At 41.7% G+C, this 21,494-nt stretch overlaps 1 protein-coding gene across 13 annotated transcripts in view; it reads right to left on the bottom strand.

The window, feature by feature from the left end:
• The window catches only part of cpeb3 (cytoplasmic polyadenylation element binding protein 3), a 40,883-nt gene that overhangs the window by 12,693 nt on the left and 6,696 nt on the right, over positions 1-21,494 (bottom strand). For 5 of the 13 annotated variants that reach the window (XM_020098415.2, XM_020098436.2, XM_069539161.1 and 2 more), the window contains 5 exons: positions 17,048-17,201; positions 9,108-9,164; positions 5,682-5,705; positions 3,041-3,208; positions 1,435-1,524 (listed from right to left, as the gene is read on the bottom strand). In XM_020098415.2, the coding sequence (XP_019953974.2) occupies positions 1,435-1,524; positions 3,041-3,208; positions 5,682-5,705; positions 9,108-9,164; positions 17,048-17,201 (493 nt within the window). Of the gene's footprint in view, positions 1-1,434; positions 1,525-3,040; positions 3,209-5,681; positions 5,706-9,107; positions 9,165-17,047; positions 17,202-20,027; positions 20,123-21,494 lie in introns of those variants that run through there. The other 8 variants (XM_020098446.2, XM_069539165.1, XM_069539159.1 and 5 more) reach the window with 5 other exon arrangements.

Consider the following 21,494-nt stretch of genomic DNA (forward strand, 5'->3'; position numbering starts at 1 on the left):
TTTGTTTACTTCGAGACAACGTTGTTAATCTCTTGCATCAAAGACATGTGAAGATTATAAGCAAATGCTGAAATAGATAAAACTGATGAGAAAATAATAGCAGCTGTCAAACTAAATGCATCTTTTATTGGCTGATGCTGATATTTAGGGTATGGCCACAGGAGGTTGATATACAATTGTGATATTATGCTGTTGTTATTGTTTTATTAATTGCATTTGCTAAACATCTCAAAATGTCAGATAATGTGCCGACGGAGTCACTGGTCAGTCACTGACAAAGAACACAGCTTGTTCCTGCTCCCTCGCTAAGCTGCAAGTCCTTTCCATGCACCAAATGAGTCTTACCCGCTCCCTGAAGTTAAACTGAGCCACGATATGAGTCATCCCTGAACCAAAGCACATTCATAGCTGTCCAGACACACACACACACACACACACACACTGCCTGCAGTTAAATGTGAAGCAGGAAGGAAAGTGACAGCTCTCTTCCATTCGGTCAAGCTTGGAAGAACGTTTAACACCAGGAGGGGTCAATGACCTCTTGATGCGAATCCCACTTTAGTAAATCAGCCATTACACAGTCACACAGTCCGTGCAACAGTAGAAAATGTTCCCACACACGTAGGTATCGACTTGCTCTCAACCCTGAAGCTGATTCTGGAGTTTGATATTAACAGGATATTTGATTAGTTTCCCTTTGAGTTTTAGGAGAGGGGAGTTTGAAATAGAGATGAATTCTACACAAATCTTTAGTCCCACGTCTCCTCCCCTTACATGGCGGCATCCTCCAGCTGCCGTAAGCTCAATCATTCCCCTAAAAGGATGCTGCATTTTTCCTCCCGGCTCGGATATTAGCAGAGCCAAGCTTATTCAAAATAATCCTCCCGAGCTAAAAAAAAAAGGGGGGGGGGGGCGATGTTGAAAAATGAGAATGGAGGAGAAGCTGGCAGAGAATTTCGCAGGTCTCCAGATGCGGCATATTACCATTCGTCTACGGAATGTCAGTTATTTCCAGGACGTCTTTAATAGCTTCCCTAATTTGACACATGGCAGCTCCTGGGCCAGAGGGAGGGATGTTGGAAAAGAGGGGTGCTACTCTGATCAGCTGCCCACAACTGACACCAGAGAGGCCGCACAGAAAAACAGAGAACTTTCACACCCCTTACTTTATTCAAACAAACACTTACTGGGTCAGAGCTCATGGTGGCGAGATATAGAATCATTTATACATGATATGCGCATTTCTGAGAGATGACTGCAGGGGTCTGCTCACATAAACACACACCTTCATGCTTCCCCAGCAGGAGCCATGCATTTTTGGAAACACGATTCTTTGCAAAACTGAGAGACGGCGACACACCCGAGGTGATATTTATTGGTGTAGACTTTGATCTAACGTGAAAACACAGATTATGCTCTGAGAAACTTTCCTACCTTTAGGTGGGAAGTAGGATTTGCTTTCAGCTTTGTGGGGCCAGTCGACCACCAGGTGCCCATAGCGACGGAAACTGTTGGTGATTTCATCTGTTAAAGGAAACAGAAGAAAGGGGGCTTGAGTGTTATGTTCATGACATGATGAGACACCATCCCTGGCTGTCCATGCAATATGCATCTGAGGGACTCTAGAGCCACACTTTCTATTTTTCACCATGTTTCTGCTGCAGTAATAGCCACTGCGTTAAACAGGAGCACAGGCCAAACACCTCCATTCTGCACTGGGCCGACTCGTGCCGTGGAAACTCATGAATTTTTAAGCCAGCTCAGGGCACAAACTGTGCATCCGCTCCGTGTTACATGAGCTTGTTCAACGCTGTAGGCTCATATGTACCGTAAACATCCCATATTAACGTTCTCACATGCTCCTGAGCTCCGGGAAACAATTACAGGATATATATATATATATAACGGATCTGGACACAGACTTTAGACCAGGCCATTAAAGGTGAATTAAAAATCTGCATATGTTAAGAATCTTTTAAATATACTGTATATGAAAGAAGGGATGACAGTGAATCTTCGGTTCTGATCTGGTCAACAAATTACATATTTATCTCTGTGCAAAGAAGTTATGTTGTCATTGGTGTTTGTAAGTTTGCACCATTACACAAAAACTATTGCACCGATTACGACAAAACCTGGTGGAAGGATGTGGTACGGGTCAAGGAAGAGCCCATTAAGTAGCCCATTAAGATCGGGTGCAGAACTGTATCAGGGGACAGATCCAGGAATTTCTTTCACTTTCTTTAACATTGCGACATTGGGGAGGGGACTTATATTTATGCGTTTGTGCAATATGGTGCAGATCCAAATAAAAATACAGATCTCGTGAATTTAAATGTGGTTTCATAAGGGGACTGTTGGACCTTGGCACAGATATGTGCTCTACTGAGTGCTGAACAAGATGCCACTAAAATTACACTCACACATTTAATTTCTTGCTGAGACTTTGATGTAAAGATCAATCCCTCTATCGCCATCTACTGTGGCTTTTGCATTCGTGTTGTGGCTTTTGCATGCGTGTTTCCTCGTAACTAATGTTTGACGGTAACATTCCGTCCTGTTTTAGTCAATACAAAACCATAACACCACAGAAATGACATGTGGCTTCACAGGGGGTGATGTGCCTCACTATTTCTTTGCTGAGGGCAGTTTCCTCGTTTCCTGTCTTTGTATTATACTATGCTCTGGAAACTCTCTGCAAGAAAACTAATAAGAATGTTTCCTATTTTTCAAACTACTCTTTCATCAAAGTGTTCTTTGGTTTGGAGACGTTGCTGTAAAACTTCCAAACTGTACATCAAACCCAGGCCTTTAAACCAATTTTCATTGTGGCTAAATAAATGTGTTATCTTTAACAAGGAGTGTCAAGGTGCCCTAAAGCCAGCCTCAAATATGTGTGTGTAACTGTTAATGGAAAACAGCCAAAGACAAAGACTGTACTGAGAGGCTTCCAGCTGTGTATGTAGAGTACAGTGAGTTTCAGTTTGACTTTGTGGAAGGAGTCAAATCCTTCCTTGACGTGTAAATCATTTTTGTTTACCTTCATCTATGTCAGGTGGAAGTCCTCCAACAAAGACCTTTCTGGAGTAGCGCTCCATCCGCTCTCCGTTCTGACAGCGGGTCGGCGAGTTCAGGCCCGGGGTCAAGGAGGGGTCACCGTGGCCGTCATCGAGGAAACCATCTTCAAAGGGGAAAAGGCAAGAACGACCTGGTAGGGGAAGACGAGAGAAAGAGAAGGACGCAGGGAAGACAAGGAGGGAAGACAAGGAGGGAGGACAGGGGAGGACAGGGGAGGACAGAGAGGTGCAAGAGTGAGAGGTAAAGAGGGAGGAGTGTGAGAGGTAAGAGTGAATTAATCACATCTGGAAACAATCATACAAACAGAATCAGTTTGGATGATGAGGTCACCATCATTCTTTGTTTTTGATGGTTCTTCAACCTAAAAACATCCATTCTGACTCTCATTATATAAGGATATAGTAAAAAGCTACAGTTATATAATGATCAGATTATATCATCAATGTGTCTCAATGATGTGATAAAATTATCAATACAATTCTTCTGTGATTTTGAATAAAGGCCACAATGTCAACTAAATATTTATCATTTTTAAAAGACAGGAATTACACAAGCAAAATTATTATGTTCTATTAGAATTCAAGAAAAAGTGACATCCATGAACACTGAATTCAAAAATAAGTTATTGTGGAAACCCTTCCCAAAACAATGGACAGTGTTGTTAAAGAAGTGAATTAATGCCCATTTTTTGGAATCAGATGTTCCACAATCACATGTGTGTGTAACGTGCGGGTGTGCACATGCATTTAACCGCTGCATATATCAAATTATAATCATGACATCAAAACGCCGTCTTGGGAACTTGCTCCCGCTCCTAATCATCATAACATTAACAGTGATCCTGACCTGAGGGAAACATGCTGAACTGCAGCACATAATGAGAATGAAGAGACAGTTGATCAGCCAGTAATGAAAATGGTTATGTGTTCTCCCCCAGTCGGACACATCAAGGCTGTGGAAGTCCAACCAACTACCCTTCCCACAGGGTGGGCCAATGTCTTCGCATTATCACATCGTTTTTTTTCTTTCATCTTTATTGAAGGTTTCAGTTTCAGATGGTCTTTAAGTTTGAGAGCGAGCCTATTGATTCCATGTTCAGATTTTATAAAGCTCTCACTCAAAACCCTGTACTTGCATGGCTCGCACTCAAATAGCCCCTGCTTGTGCCTGGATTTGCTCAGTCGAGCTCGCGCTTGTACTCAGATTTGGATTTGGATTTTTATGGTGCAACACATCTGTCAAATGTCCCCAACTAATACAAATGAGGAATATTGGCAGACTTGTTGCAGAGGTTTCATATGCTCACAGAAGCGCAAGCACAGAGCTCAAGCACCAGCAGAGCAAATCTAAGCAGGGGCTATTTGAGTGCAAGTGCAAGGTTTTGAGTGGAAGCACTACATAATCTTGGATAGGTGAAATCAGTAAGTCCTGCTCTCAAACTAAAAGTTCACTCTCTTGAATGAAGAGAAGAAAAGAACCAAGGCCAAGGAGATTATATTTTCACCCCTGTACCCGTTGGGTTGTTGGTTTGTATTTTCAGCCATATAATGCAAAAACTACTGAATAGATTTCCATGAAACTTGGTGGAAGGAGGAGACATGGGCTAGGAAAGAACCTATTAAATTTTGGTTTGGATCTGGACAATGGGGTCACTTGAGGTGAGGACTGTTGCTCTACTGAGTGATACTCTGGTTTTAGAGTGTTTTCTCATTTTGGTGTTGCTTCAAATGGAACACGTATGTTCTATTCACTACGACCACATTAACTCCCTCACTTCAGCGGTTTGGAGATTTTTTAATTTCACATAGTAAAGAAATCCTGCACTTTTTCTCTGTGTGTTCATGTCAGCACCTCATGGACACTCTTTATTGAAAGGACTTTGATCCAGAAATTATTCACTGCACTTTGCCATCTCCACCATATTACAGTTTAAACATAATAACCCCAGCCTGATATTCCAGTGAATGTACAAATGTCACATGGCAACCCTTCCCCCTCGCTGAAGAAAAAAAATATTATTAAAGCAGCACATCAAATCAGAGATGAGCCACGTTGGAAGCGCCTCCAGTATCCAGATGATGATTCACTTCTGAGTCAGCGTCCTCCTTCATGAAAATCCCCAAAGTTAAATTTGGAAACTCTCCACCAAACATGCTACAACATTTCCAAAGATTTAGCGCTGGATTTGGCGGCAGATTCACAATCATGCAGTTGACAATGAAAGAAAAGGGAGTGTATCCATGTTGCGCCATATACTGCGATCTGATCAGATGTCTTTGTGTTTTTAGGAATTACAACGTCCCTTCATTTGCACCACTGGTCGTGTTAGTATCAGAGGTAGAACACTGACTCAGAACAGAGAAAAAAGAAAAAATTTTCCCCTCTCACCATCAAGCAAAACAAGATTCAAATTTGGTGGACCCTTGCCCCATCTTGATTGAATGCACATCATGGAAAACAGCGTGTCAAAATTAATATGATTTCATTCAATTACAGCACAGATGAAAAGCAGATAGTGACACCACACTACGGCCCCCCTTCAGAGAGAGGGAGGGAGAGAGACACGGTCAGCATGGCAAGCAGAACCCCAGAGAAAACGTTACCTCTTCTACGGCCATAGCTCCGGGCTGCTTGTCAGCATAGTCGGGGAGGGAGGGAGAGAGACACAAGGAGGGAGAGAGAGGGAGAGAGGGGGGGAGAGAGGGTTGGGGCAGGAAAGAAATACAGAGACATGGGTTTTGAGGCAATAAACCAAAACCAGAAACATCTCTAGGGCAACAGTCAGACCACATATGGCTACACCTAAGCTTCGGCAACAGGAGGAGGGAGATTATTGCACCTGCTGCACCTGCCTTGGCAACGGATGGAAGCAGATGCGGCAGAGGCGGTTGGGTTTAGCCACAGAGATGGCTGAGATATTTAGCAGCATAATGCAACGCCCCATAGCCGGAGATCGTCATCTCAGCTTAATGAACCATCGATGGCTCGCGTTCGTGCTTATCTTCTGTGAATATTCACAAATGAGGCCATAAAGCTGACTGCAAACAGGACTGGATGTAGAGCAGGTTAGTCATTATCATGGCCTTGGTGAAATATTTAAAAAGTGGCTCTCGGTTCAGGTTTGGCAGGCCAGCTGCGAGTGGAAACTTCCCACAGGATAAAGGGAGAATATGGAGGTGGCTGGCAGCCTCGGGGCTCTGAGCGGGGAGGATAACATGCAGGGTGGAGGGGGGTGGGGTGGAGAGCCGGCTATAATGTCTGCACTGGTCTGAATCTACTGCAAGGCAAAAGTACAGCACTGTGATCATCACGTATATCTAATCAGTCACATGTTCTAGTCTTATCTCGTCCTTCTTTTTAATGCTCATTTCACTGCACTGACTAATACGAAATCTACAAAAACTGTAAGATAACAACTGTGGATTTGAATTGTGTCGGCTGTGCACTTTTCTCATACGTTTTAGACTGCAGGGTTCATGGGGTTCATTTGGAGAAAAAACATGAACTCTGTGTCCTCAGCGTCAACCTACTGGCTTTTTACAAAGGTTCAAATGTCTCCTCTCACACATATAACTAACTGTTGTCACGTGACTCAAGGTCCATGGCAACTGAGCACTTTCGATCAACATGGGGCGTGCCCCAGAAATGTTAAAATATAAATCTATACCGATGTTATATGATAACTTGAATATCTCCATGAAAACTGAGGAAACTCCATCAGCTGATTAAGACTGTGCGATATGATTTAATCCTTTGTAAAAATCTACTAAGTGGACAGAGATCGTTACGGTCATGTAATAAATATTAAACTGTTTCCATCATAACTGACCAAATTACATCCATTTAGAAATACCAAAAGCTTAACATTGAGTATAGACTCTCAAAACTACATACATTTAATGTCATACAATTACTACTTAAGCTATAATCACATGACAAAAATTATCATATATAACCACCTTTCAATTATTATGTAAATGCAATTCCCTGAGAAACACCAGGTGATTTACTTCAAAGCTCAGGACGAAGCTAAAGGTGGATACTAAGATGAGATTTGTAAAAAAAGAGATCAATTATTTCCAATCGCATCTTTCTGTATTCCCCCACACAACCACTGAAAATTTAGCATCTGTTGAGACTATGATATGCATTCAGAGGCTTTGGAAAAAGCCGCCAAATAAACTTTGGTAAAAAGTTTTTACAACAATAGCTCTTCCAAGTTCAAAAATAAACTATTGCACTCAATAAAGCTCAACTTTTATGTGGAGAAAAACCCATATTGTCTCAGAAATGTGTTTCAGTGTTTCCTTAATCTCTGAAATGTTCTCACAAACAAGCTCAATTGGAATCTCGCTGTGCAGTGAATGCAAACCACAGAGGAGGCAAAATGTGGCTTAAGACGGTGCAAATTCCAACAAACAGCAGGAGGGGTTACACAGTACACAGAACAGATCCTCCTGCAGCTCTAAACTCATAAGTCACAAAGCAGACTCGTGGCCTCAAAAAGCAATATGGGCCTTTGCGTTGTGAGCACCCCATTGTGTGACTTGGCCCTCTGGCTCCTCTCAGGGAATACATTGTCTCAGAGGCTCTTCTCCCTTGCTATGTTTTCATTAAAAAGATCTGGCTCTCCAATCCCCCCCCAAAAAAAGCCTGGGCAGTCTCTGCAGCTTTGCACTCTCACCGTCTAGTCTTGGCAGAAACAAAGTCACCTAGCAACCAGGGCAAAATGAAGGCACCGTTTTGCTGGGAAATTGTCAGATCCCTCAACGAGATGCAACACAAACCATCAGGGAGAGCGGAAGGAGAAAAGTGAGGGTTAGGAATAGGTGCCAACTTCAAACTGTGTAATGTCTGCAAGAGAGAAAATGTTTTAAAGAAAACTGGGTGATTCCTCTGGGCATGAGGAGTTTGATGTCTCCTGCTCTGTGCGGCTTCAAAGCCTCAGACGCATCTACTAAGCTGTCAAGTGAACATCACTAAGAAATCTGGATAGACGACCTATGCTGATTACTCTCCACCCTCTCTTCTTCACTTCAAGTGCTATCCATAGACAGAAGAGGCCTTACAGGTTCTCACAGCAAGAAGCCTCGGAGCTAATGGGTTGAAATGAGGGAGAAAAGCTACTTTTAAAAGTTGAAACTGAAGCTTCCCTGTCTACACACATCACAGCTACAACAGTGTGAGCCAGGTCTGACAGACTTAGAAGATCTGGGCAGATCTGTGCTTGCCTGAGCGTAATCCCATGACACAACAGTTTAACATCAATCCGAGACACATTCTCAGAGGATACAAATGATGAAAAGAACAGAATGAGAAGCATCAGTGTTGTCGAGATGTGACATTAGGAAACTGCTTCCTCTGCCTTCACCCGTCTGTATCCCTGTATGCCAACTGAACATATCTGGAGAGGAAGCTAGGGGTTTGCAGAAGTGATTTGATCACCAGTCGGTCAAGACAGCTTTGATATTTGCTGAGGTTTGGACAAGGCAAACATGACTCCCTCAACTAGAAGAAATCAAGCCCTGAAGAACTTATATCCCTGACCCCATCTAAAGACAAATAAAGATCACTCAGGCAGGGCAGAGCCAAGTCTGGAAAACTTTGTGGCATCTATGTAGCAGCATACTGGACGAAGACCTGATAAAGTCTCGTCTCCTGTCAATGCTGGTCATCTTCCAGCTGGTGGGACACTGGGAGGAATATAGTCTTACATGTTGATGTATTTTTGGAAGAGCTATTCACAGGTCAACTGCCAGCGCTTAGAGGACTGTCCTAGGTTTATGGTGTCAGGGAATCCAGGCCTTAGCTAAGGGTAGGCAGGTGTGCTTCGTGTACGTTGACATCGGGCTGTGTAGTTGGGGCGGCCATATCCTTTCATGGGAACATGCCACAAAATACTTCCCATTCTTTAGTTCTTTCAAAACACAGAGGACAAAACGCAGCTACAATGCATTTATCAGCAGAACGGAAACAATTCCATTGAATTCTAGGAACATGATGGGTCTCTGCAGTGAAATGTGACTTACTGTTCAACGGCATTATGTGGTCGGCTCCAGGATGATGAAAGTTGAGTCCCATACGTCCTGTCAAAGAAAAAAAACAAGATTTTTACAAAAGAGGGAAAACATGGACAGCACTGATAAAAGCCAGCCTGTTGACAGATAATCATTTAACCTTCCATTCTACTGTCGGCGGTAAGCAAATGCCCATTCAATGAAATGTTTAATGACGTGACTAAACATGATACAGTGGCAGAGAACATAACCACAGATTATAGATGTGAAAGGCGAGGTGGAAACACACATTGCTTTATTGTTACATATGTGCTCCTACACAGACATGTCCACACAAACAAAGGCAACTATGGATAGGAATCTAACAGTGTACATTCTGCTAAATTGAGCATATGATACAAGGACCCATATGCGGGTGCTTTCGCTGAGAGAGGAATGGTGTGGGATGTCTAAATGGAAGTCATGGTTATCTCTGTCCCCATCGTTCTTGTACAGACAACAACAAGAAAAATATACCGAAGCTGAGGCAAAAATATACTACCTGGTTTAAGACACAATTTTGCCGTCTCAGTGTCAACATCGTTAGCAGTGGCAGCCGCAGAGGCACACCCTTTATCTCCTAACCACTTAAAATTAGGTCCCCCTGTCAAAATCCACCTTTAGAAGCTATTTACTCTCAACACACAGCAGACAAGCAGCCTACAGGGAGTCATTTAAGCTGGACAGTTAAATGAGCTGCACTTGCACAGGGCATCACTTTAGTGTTAACACCAGGGTGTAAAGGCTAGGGGAGACGACTGGAGAGGATCTCTTGCTTTACTGCTTGTATAATTTTCCCCCATATGCTACATGGACTTTGAGAGACCAACGGGCTTTATGTTACAAGCCGCTATGGTGCAAATCATAAGGACATGTCAAATGTTCCAAAATTTGCCCACAGAAGACAGATAGCAGGGACAGAAGGGGGTTGCGGCACTGCAGCTCCACAGATGTGAATTTCCACACTCCTCTCAACCAATCAGAATCAAGACAACAGTAGTGCTCGGGGAGTGGGAGTGTGATTAGCTCAGACATTTGTGTAGACATTTATATGAACACCTGGCTTGTGTGATTTATGGACATATGGGCTAGTGACAATTTATGAGCATGATGCAAAAACTATTTTGCCAAGATTGGATGCAAAGGGAGGAAATGCCCTGTGTCATGTCCTGTCAAAGAGTCAATAGATCCATGGGACACATGAACAGTCATGTATTGGTAAATATGTGGGTGGTCTATTTTTTAGTCCTCCAACACAATTAAGGGGATTAAGACCAAATGTCTCACTGAATAAACTTTCCTTGAAAGAGAATCCCTTCCATTTCTAAAGCTGATTGTGCACTTTGACCTCAACCCACGGCTTTTTTTTTTAGGTCAGAAAGAAAAGGTTGCATACTGGGTACTAGTACAATCCATTAAACACATACAGTACATGACTAAAGCCGTGACTGCTGATCATAGGGCAAAAGTTGCAACAAACACTGTGGTCTGTGCTTTCCTTTTCATCGACATTAGTCATTTTAGGTGACAGAGGGGGACAGTTGCCCTCCCGAGCCCTTAAAATAGCTCTGGGCATGTGCCATCTGCTTCCCCTAGGAGTTGAGTGGCAGGGCCTGAGGGGCCCCTGAGTTGCTGCTGCTGCCACTGCTGTTCTGGTGACATTTCCTCATCGAGAGCATGAGCTATTCTCAACCTCCCCATGATGGTGGCACAGAAGCGAAACCACTCGGGAAACAAGCCATATCATTTCTTAGGCACGGATCCAACAGCACCTTCCCTGCATCTGTGCAAAAAACTGCAAACAGGACAGTGACAAGACATTTATGTCTTTCATCAACTGCTATCCACAAAAGTAAAAGATACAAATATTCATAATAATACTGCATTATAGATAATATTTTTGGCTTGAGGATAACTTTTTAAAAACCTAAGTACACAGTCTATTATCAGCAATGGAGGAAAGAGCCAAGAAGCTCATCATCAGATGAAGTAACTGCTGAGTCACTGGCACTGATCAACAACACTATATACCATATCAGATCTATCATGGTCATCACGGTGGACAAGCCATGTGGTCCTGTCTAGGGTGCAAAGGTTTTGAGGAATCTGAGGAAAATAGGTTTTTTGACCTTTGCTCTACATGGAGTGACTGTCAAAACTACTCAAGGCAACACGAATGCTGAGCCTCAAGTTCCAATGTGGTTAAATTTTCACTAGATTCCACGTGGCTGATCTCCTCTGACTGGATCCCACCTGGAGATCTTCTGCTTTGGTCATGTTTTGCTCCTTCTGGTCCACATTATAGCACATATTTAAGCCCCCAATAACACCTCTAGTAGAAAGCTGCAGCAGGAGTTATGAGAGGGGAGTGGGTGTAGCAACAGCAAAGTGTGGAAATGTCAACTGTGATGGAAAAAAACACCTCGGCTGCAGCAGGGTGCCCAAAAGCTGTGTTTTTGCTGACTGCCAAAGAAACCTTTAATTACCAACACAACATTAGCAGAGAGGGGTAAGAGTCATGACAATACCCGGCGATGTGCATGTGGTCTGCACACGTTCAACAGATGGAAAGATTGAGAGGGATGGATGATTCTGTGAGAATACCCAGTGTTTAGTGTGTCTCTCTGCCAGAATGCCTTGCTTCCTACTCTTCAAACCAGCTCGAGCTGAACCCAACAACCCTTGGGGAGTTGATTAAGACAGGGCAAAGGTTCCTTTAGCAATCAAGTCACAGCATGTAACAGTTAAGGCATATATCTCAAAGCAAATCCCCACAACCTCACAATGCCATTTAATGTTTCATAAAAGCAGTAATCATAAAACTATTAAGCACCTTTTCATACAATAATTGAGGATTTTCACAATCCAGTTAAGGCTGATGCACAACTTGGCAATGATAGTAACACTTTCATGGTTTGTGACATCTGCACAAAACAAGATTTTAATAGACAAAACAAGCCGGGACTTGTTTTGTTGCCTGCACTGGATTAATGCAGTCATGCTTGCAGGAGTCATGGATTTTCCGCCATAACAAAACACAACACTCTGACACACTGACAGTGTAGATTACTGGAAGCAAGGTGCTATTTAACCGTTAACACAACCTACAAACACATCATCTTATCTCTATGCAGTCATTACCAGCTGTTTAAAGTACAGGGGGCATCCCTCTGTGGTGGAGATAATCTCAAGTGTTGTTTGCTACGCGGTTTGAAAAGTGAAGGGGTTAAGTCCAACTTGCCAGCCAAACATCAGCCTAACCAAATACTGACCTTTGACCTCGAGTTACACCGCACGACCCCTCTCTGAACCTAAAGACAAAAGTTTACATAGACTTCCTCTTCTAAACCAATGAGATCAGTTAAAGGTTCAGTGTGTATGTTTTGGGTGAAAGGGATCTATTGGCAGAAATTGAATATAAAATAGTCCTAGTGATGTTTTCACTGATGTGTGATAATCTATATTGTATTAATTGTTGTATTCTTTACCCTAAAATGGGCCCTTTATTTTTAAATACTTTATGAAGACTACCACATTCTCCTTAATGTTTGGAAGGGGAGTATGAGGGGTATTCAGCTGCAAATTGCAACTTCACCACTAAATGTCACAAAATTCAACACACTGGACCTTTAAGGATGACGTGTTGGTGGTGTATTTTTCAAATATTTATCTTATAACCTTTATCCTCAACCTGAACCTTCCCGGTGACCTTTAAACCACAACTTTACCTAAAGTAGAGAAGGACAGAGCAAAGTCCAGGCAGAATATGTGCAAAACTCTCAAGAAAACTTAAACACCCAAGCCTATGATTCATCGCAGCACCTTGCCTAATCACTGCGTCACTCATCTGACCTGCTCTGCACATGCAACTCTTGTTTTCCTCCTGATAAAAAACGTTGTGTGTCAACTCTTATCCACTGACCACTGCTCCTGTCAACAAACACACAAAGTCAAACAGCACCAGTATTTGCCGTCCCCCTCCACTACTGACCACGCAGTTAAAGCTGGCCCCTACTATCATTTACAATAATATTATACTTCACACTGACTATTAACCAACACATAGCAGGAAACAACCAACCTCTCTCGCGACACAACAAAATCAATGTTAACTGCTTGTGTAAAGCTAAAGTGGCTCGCATTGTTCAAAAACAAATGTCAGGTGGAGTCACTGTACTGAAAAAGTTTGTTCATCATTCAGTCGGCTCGTGATTTTAAAAAATGTTTGAATTTTTACAGCAATTTTTAAGGTGCAGGCTCTTCAGGTCGAGCTTTTCTAAGCTGATTTAATTTGGATTTTGTAAGTTGAGATATAATAAACATGTCCTCATTTTGATAAAATGTACAATAGGACATTTTAGGGAAACACTCTAATTAACTTTGCGTTGAGAGTTGGATTTAAAGATTGAAAGCAGTCTCCTGTCTGCACTTTGTCACTTATTAGGAATATATTGTGTTTATTTGTAAGCTTTACAAGAGCTGGTCAACAGATTTTCTTTGACTTTCAGACAAAGCCAAACTAGCCTTTTCTCTCTGTGTCTCTTGGCAAAACAGAGAAAATAGTCACATTGCAGCTCTTCTGTAAGATGTAAGTGACATTAAACGAACTGAAGTTCAGTTTTGTAAATGCTAGAGACACGATGCAAATTGTAACCGACGCATGAGTAAGGTCATGTGAGTCAGACCAGCTGATGTGCATGTGTTTTCAGAGAGACACGGTCGGTGGGGTCAGATTCACATGCAGCTTTCACAGGGACTCATTAACACTTATGAGCACTTATGAGCATGTGTGTGTGTGTGTGTGTGTGTGTGTGTGTGTGTGTGTGTGTGTGTCTGTCTGTGTGTGTGTGTGTGTGTCTGTTTGTGTGAATGCGGCTTCACATCTATTGTGTCGTCTTTGTCATGGTCAAGAATGAGTGACAGCCTGAAACAAGTGTGTTAGGTGTGTTTAGCATGGAATGTCACAGTTGATTTATATGTCAGAAACAATTTGTGCGTGTTCAGTGCTTGTGTATGGGTGTGTGTGTGTGTGTGTGTGTGTGAGACAATACTCTGTGCAGGAGCAGCGATGGCGGCTGTTGTCAAACTGGTGGTGTTTTTCCAGGCTGAGGGGAGAATCTCTTATGTGTGTGTTAGTATGGGGGTGCCTCACTCTCCACACGTGAGCTCAGCTGACCCAGTTCGGACACCTTACGCAGAAATGGCAATTGTTTAGACATCCCTGCGGCCCTGTCTCCCCTCGCCGAGTAAAGAGCTCTTAAAAAATTTGAGAGGATCTCAAGAGCAGTGTTTCTCTCTCGAGAGAACACACACACACACACACACACACACACACACATAAAAGTCTCAGAGAAAAACAACTATTATGGTCACAATGAGAAGTATGTGAGAAATGTCTGTGATGGGATGGATGTGGGTGGGACACATTCAAATGGGGATGCAAACCTGGGTCTAGTGGGTTAATCAGTTTTGACTAGTGTTTGCATGTTGGTGCGTAGTATCTTCTAAGTCGGACACCAAACTTACAATAAGGTAGTTGGCTTTAGACACAACTCTGATGGGGAAAAAAAGAGTAAGCTCTGTGAAACCTTCTTCAATGAAGAACAAAGCAACTTCATAACCACAGCATTAGATGCTTAGACATCTTTGCCGCAGCATTAGGGGGACAGGGACTACAGCCATCTGAATACTACATTATTTTGATTATGTTCATATAAGTTGGTAATAGAATGTTCCATTCATATTCTAGTGTTCATGTGACAGAGCCTGGTCCGATGATGACGTAAAGCAGTTGGTAACTGTCATACATGTACGTAATTCAATTATTGCTTAAAGTGTGACATCATTCAGGTTAAAGTAATCTGAAAATGCTGTTTACATGACAGTGACTCAATCAGTATATTGTCTTTATCAGGTTAATAACAGAATGCTGATATCCATTATTTGATAGCAACAGCTAGCACAGCTTTAATGTCACCTGGAACTTACATTAGTGGAGCTGAAACACCCCCTCCCACCTTCTGACAGGACAAACACGAACACAGGATGATTAAATCAAGTCTAAATAAATATGAATTCAGTCGGCTGTGCCTTTATAATATGACCTGACCAAACTGCTGCTGCCAAAGTTTAATTTCTGCAACATTTTGCTGGTCAACACATTCGCTACACTCTATTCCAATAACACATTTGTACCAATTACACCGAAAATAGTTGGGGAGAGAAATTTCTTCACAAATGACAGAAACCTGAACCTAACAAAAAGGTCTGGGCCATTTTGTTATATTGTCAGGGCTGGGTCAGACACAGAGCTCATTGGCTATCTTCAATCAAGGGCAACGTCTAATATTTTGGGGCTTCCTGTGTAGACAATGGATATCCAGGCCAAGGCTCCGTCTACCATTCACAGTCTAGTTTCTTTTATCACACAAATCAAACGTTTCTCCACATAAAACACAGCAACACACAGTGAAAGGTAGGTGTTTCAGGTCCAGACCACATTTTGCCTAATCTCTATTAACAGCTATCTGCATATTAATGCAAAAAGAATTTAAAAGCTGATTGCTTTTTGTTCTATGTGTTCCTCTTCTTTTGCTGTCCACACGTGGACTGTTTGCCTGCAGGAACCTTTGCATAGGGATTCTGAATATTTACATGAGTTTCTTTAGATAGATTGAGTCAGGCAGAAAACCCCAGGTGCAAGCTTTTTTTTCTTTTTAAATCAGCGATTGATTGTTCAAGCCAAAAGTTTTGATCTAAACAAATCTGGTAAATTAAAAAAAAAAAAAAAGAATTGGCTTCTTGCCGTTGATTCTTCAGCAGATGGCTGAAGCACAGGGCTCCTCTCAGACAGTCAGTAGGTATGCTTGCAGGGTGGAGCTGCTCTGTGGTTGGTACAGTAGCTTACACTGCAGCCCCACAATGTCTGCATGACGATGAGAGGGGTAAACAAGCAGAGAGAGAGAATGCAGGAATGCACGCCCATGTTTATGTATCAAGCTCTCGCTCCTTTCCTTGTATCTCACCCGTCTCTGCTGTGCTTTGATAAACAATCAAAGGGAAAGCCTGCAGGACATTACAACACCTTTCCAGTAAAGTTGGGCCAATTTACTGTAACAATGTTCCCTCAGCTCAGGACTGGGAAAACAGACTCTAAAGAATGAGAAAGCGACATGCTTTGCTCATTATATACCCCTCCCGACAATCTTTCCATTGTTAAGATGGGAGGATGGGGAGCATAAAAACCTTACAATCGACCTGACAGGGCCCCATCTGGGAGACAGGAGTTTTTACAATGGACACGTGACCTCCGCTACAAAAATATTGTCTTAGAAGGCCTGACATACATTGGATGACCTTAAAAGGTTGGTAAGAGATTGTTTGTACTGATTTGATCTTCAGGCTTTGACTCAGTCGTGGTACGTGTAATCCACACAATCACACACAAAATGAAACTCCCCAAGTATGATGTACAACTCTGCAACATGGTAATCATGTCACTTAGGAAAAAAAAAACAATATGAACCACAAATACACGTGTTTCTACTCACAATACAGTCAGTCAACAAAAGCACAGGTCATGTGACACTGATCACTTGATCCAGTGTTTCAGACCGGCAGAAAGTCAACAGGCGAAGAAAAAGAAAGGGCAAAAGAAGACCACCAGTGCATGCTGCTGCTGCACACACAAATACACACACACACACATCACGCAAGATTTTGCAGGTAGGGCTCATAATGATAATTACTCATTTCAGAACATGTTGATCCATATGGGATTGATTGGCAGATTGGCAAATAGAGAAAATAACTAAAAAAAACAACAAATAATGATATATATGCCCATGAAGCAACAAAAGGTTTATAAAATTTTAAAAAAGTACTGTAAGCATGGACGTATGAATATTCCTAACCTGCAAAATGATTCCTCCATATAATATCAGCGATAGTCATTGGTGGGCCACCGGCAGGGTGTGGTTTACCTTTGTCATGGTCAGTTCTTATCATATCCATTAAGGAATTCTCCAAAGAGTGCAAGCTAAAAGCATCAAAGGGCCGATTCCGGTCCTGCAACACAGAAAAACAGGAAGAGGGTTAGGGTTAGAGTCAGGGAAGGACATCGTATGGACAATCAGGATTCTGTACACACAGCATCTATTACATGTCGACCTGGACAGGGACCCCTCCTCAGTTGCTCTTCCTGAGGTTTGTTCCATTATTTACTTTCTATTGTCTGAGGGGGAGAGGGCTGCTATGCTGAGGGTGTGGTACGCTGTAAAGATTGCAAAGCCCCTTGAAGCAAAATTGTGATTCTGACCTATGTAAATAAATTTTTGTCCTATTGTGGCTGCGACATGCTACATGTGCTACAACCATCAGTCATTATTGTGCATTCATGTGTCTGAATAAATTGCCAAAAAGGGAAATTCACATGAACACCATCTGAGGTCGGAACATATCGGAGAGTTGGCAAAAGATTTGGTGCATGAGTTGCTGACCGTGCCACTTCAAACCAACCAACACAATCAGCTCTAAATAGTAGCTTTTCATATGAATTTGTCAAATTTGACACTTTTGTCACATGCAGTTTTACAATCTTTATATGCCTTTCACACCTGATCCTTTGTTTTTTGCTCTTTGTTATTATGTAAATAATAAGTGTTTAAATGCTCAAATACAATGCTTTTTTTTCACATTCCAACTTATGAGAACATGAACACACCAAGGTTGGAACAATAACTTCACAGCTCAGGAAATGGAACCTTCCCAGGAGTATGTGAACACACAGTAATGCACACAGCATAACCAATGTATATTTAGGATAAATTCAGTACATTATGTATTTTTAACATTGTTTAAAGGACAATATTACAGTTTTTAAGTACAAGTAAATATTGTGCATGACGTTAACTATTGTTAAAATTGCAAATGTAAAAAAACTAACATGAACTTCAACATTTAGCCTTGCAGTAGTTTGTTGGTTACCTTGCTCAAGGGCAAAACTAGTAAAAACAGCTTGTGTCTCTGTCACAGCAGCGAGAGGGGCTGGGATACATTCAGAGCTAATCTGGACTAATATGAATTAAGGATGTGAGATATACGTTCCACGTGAATAAAGAAGAATATACGGCATGTGTCAGACCTGAATCCTTTTCCCAGGCCCCTTAAGCCTTTTCATGTCAAAACGCTACAGTTAAAGAACAGACGAGATTCTGCCCTCAGGATTCTTATCTGTCAGGATTTATATAATTTATAGAGGCTTTTTAACTGTCAAGACTACAGAATATTAGTGAGTGGAGGTAACAGTGATGGTGTTTCAGCTCATCAAATATGATTATTTACTGTTATGTTGTTTTGTATGATAGCAAACTGAATATATTTGTGTTGTATGCTGGTAACTGGACAATACTGGGGAATTAGAATTAGAAGAATGTTGTAAATGAAAAATAATTTGTAGTTTCCTCTACATTTTTTTTTGTTGTTGTGGAGCTTCTGTGATAAGCAGCTTAAAACAATCTTTGAATCATCGTGGTCACCTCATCATGTGTGTGTTCATTTACACACATTGATCTTTCGGCACTTGGGGCCCAGAAAAGTGTGGTCGTAAATGTAGAAGAATGAAATGTCTCAAGAGAAACAGAAAAAATGCTTTCACTATTATTTACAGTTCATGAACAGAAATATATAATGAAACTTATGACCCAGATTTTCAGACTCTGATGACTGTTTGAATATAGTTTGAATAAATTTGACAAAATAAATGCACAGGAAAAAGTTGCACAAGTTTAATTGTATCTCTGTGAATATGGCACATGACTCCACAGTGTCGACTCCACATTTTGTGAGTAACACAAACATTGTTCCTTCATTAATTCTACAGTTATGGGTCTTAAACATCAGCTAAATAAACTGTGATGACTCCAGAGATATAAAGCACAGCTGTCTGCTTTGCTTGCACAAATGTACACAAACAAATGAGACCACTTAATAATCATTTGGGCTTTAATGAGGTGTTATTGTATTGTATATACTTTATGCTTAAAATTCTAGTTATAATTTTTCAGCACAATTTCTATGTGTTTTTCATAAATTGATATCCTTTAATTCCAAATTACGCCCTTGCAGAGGTGCAATGTTTTCTCAAGGTTTGGTCGTATTCCCAACAGACAGTGATACAGTAGAGTACGCCTTCTATTTAATTAGACGCCCAGCCTGAGATAATTTGACATAAGATTCACAGGTCACCATTTAACTGGGCCTGTAACAATCGCTTGTAACGTTCGGAAAAGTTCACTTTGTGTAACTGAGTTCTGGACGTTATGTTTCTACCGCCATGGCCAGAAAAGCGAAGAACTTTGCATTACGAGACGTAGAGAAGGAGGTCTACTTTGCTACTGCGAACAGTATTTGTTGTACTGATAAATGGTGACATCACTGTGTGTACGTATGCAGCATGTGTGTTTGTTTGTGGCCGTGTGGTAGGTTTCCCTTTATGTCACATTAGCCCCAGTTAGCTGCACAGTGTGGAAAGTCCAAGTCGCTGTGGTTAAGTATTGTTGTGAATATTAGTGAACATGTGAAATTGCAGCAGTAGATGCAGATGAAGGAAACACTGAAATGTTAGTTGCAGCAATTTTTATCAGTAGAATAAACCCTTTTCAAAGCTGCTGTGTATTCCACAGGTTAATATCTGAGTTATTGGCAGCCAAGATACTATACAATTATAAATACCTTTCACAAAATCTTACAATACATGTAATGTAAATATAATGTATATAAATATACCTAAAGAAAGATCAGCCATACAAGGGCAAAAGCTATTTCATTAAAGAATAATGAAGTTTATGTAAAGGGTGGCTGTGGCTCAGGAGTTAGAACGGATCATCTACTAACCAGGAGGTTGGTGGTTTGATCCCAGTCTCCCAGTCGGTGAATGGGTGAACTGCTGAACTGTAAAGCATTTAAGACAACTTTGAGTTGAAAGGTTCTAGGTCAGTTTCTATCATGCCTCTGACAGGAGCTCGGTTCCACTTGATGCAGTTGATGCAGTTGTTTTTAAAGTGAACTCAGAGTTAATGTGAAGTTGCGCACCGTGGCCGTGACAGGACATTAAACTTCTGCTGCAGCAGTAACACTGTCATTAGTATTTTCTCCTCTAAACCGCTCCGAACTCATTTCCGCTTCCCATGAAGCAAATCGACCCTCTCCAGCGCAGGACTGGACAGTCAATAATACTGCATCACACACCTCAAGGTGAAAGTGCTCACTGCTGATGATGTGTAAAGTCACCCACTGGGCGTGAATTAATTTATTAGAATGACATGTGTGCCAAAGGTAAAGGGTGGGGAGCACGCTGAGCCGAGCTGGAGGCTTCAGCCTTGGCAGCTGTGTCCTGTGTCCGCTGGCCGAGCCGGGGCCACAGTGTTTGCACGCCACAGCTATTGTTGCCCATTCGGCTGAGCATTCAAAAGTGTTATTCCCCCCAACTCTGGAGCCGACAGCACCACGTAGATAAAAATCTGCCCACTTGGTACAAACGGCGAACACTTAAAACGCTGAGCTTTCAGTTTCCTTCCCCTCCGCTCCCCTCTGACACATGTGGATGATCACAGTGACGGCTGGGGTTCGGAGAGATATCTGACCTAAAGAGATAAAACCCAAAACAGATTTCACTGTTTAACACATCACATAAGATTCCTACATGTGGAATCCAGGTTCAAGTTGAGCTGTCCCGACTACACTGAAGCTCATCTTTCCACACAACCTATGAACAAGATATAAGAGGGAGACCATGATATAAAAAGCAGACGGAGCACCTAAGATATGGCTGAGACCCTGGTTTTAATGAATAATGTCTGCCAGTTTCACAAGAAGTTGTTGAATTCATCAGTGGTTGTTTTTTTTCCCCTTTTCAAACCATAAAAATTACGAGCAGTAGTGAATTACTTTTATGTGAAACATAAATGTGCACCTTCACGGCCACACAATCAATCAACCAGTGGGAAAAGGGTGTTGAAGAAACCAACGAAAAACCCTGAGGGATACAGGTCATATCCAGGATGATATTTAAGCTGCATATTACACTGACTCTTAATAAATTTTGTTCCCACAAATCCTGTTCCAAGCTGCGAAATGCCGCCCAGGATATACAACCTTGGGATTTAGGTATTATTCACTTCAGTTATGCACCTGAAGAATTCAAGAATCTGTTCCAAGTAGAGACGCAACAAATCATAGTTTTCATTATTGCTTAATAAGACCATTTCGATCTTTTATAAGCTGATTTACTGTATAGTCTAAAAAATGTCAGAATATAGTGAACTAGTGGACTATAGTTAATATGAGTGTTCTTCCAAAGAA

The sequence above is a fragment of the Paralichthys olivaceus genome, chromosome 14 (assembly GCF_024713975.1).
Source record: "Paralichthys olivaceus isolate ysfri-2021 chromosome 14, ASM2471397v2, whole genome shotgun sequence".
Classification (NCBI taxonomy): Eukaryota; Metazoa; Chordata; class Actinopteri; order Pleuronectiformes; family Paralichthyidae; genus Paralichthys; species Paralichthys olivaceus.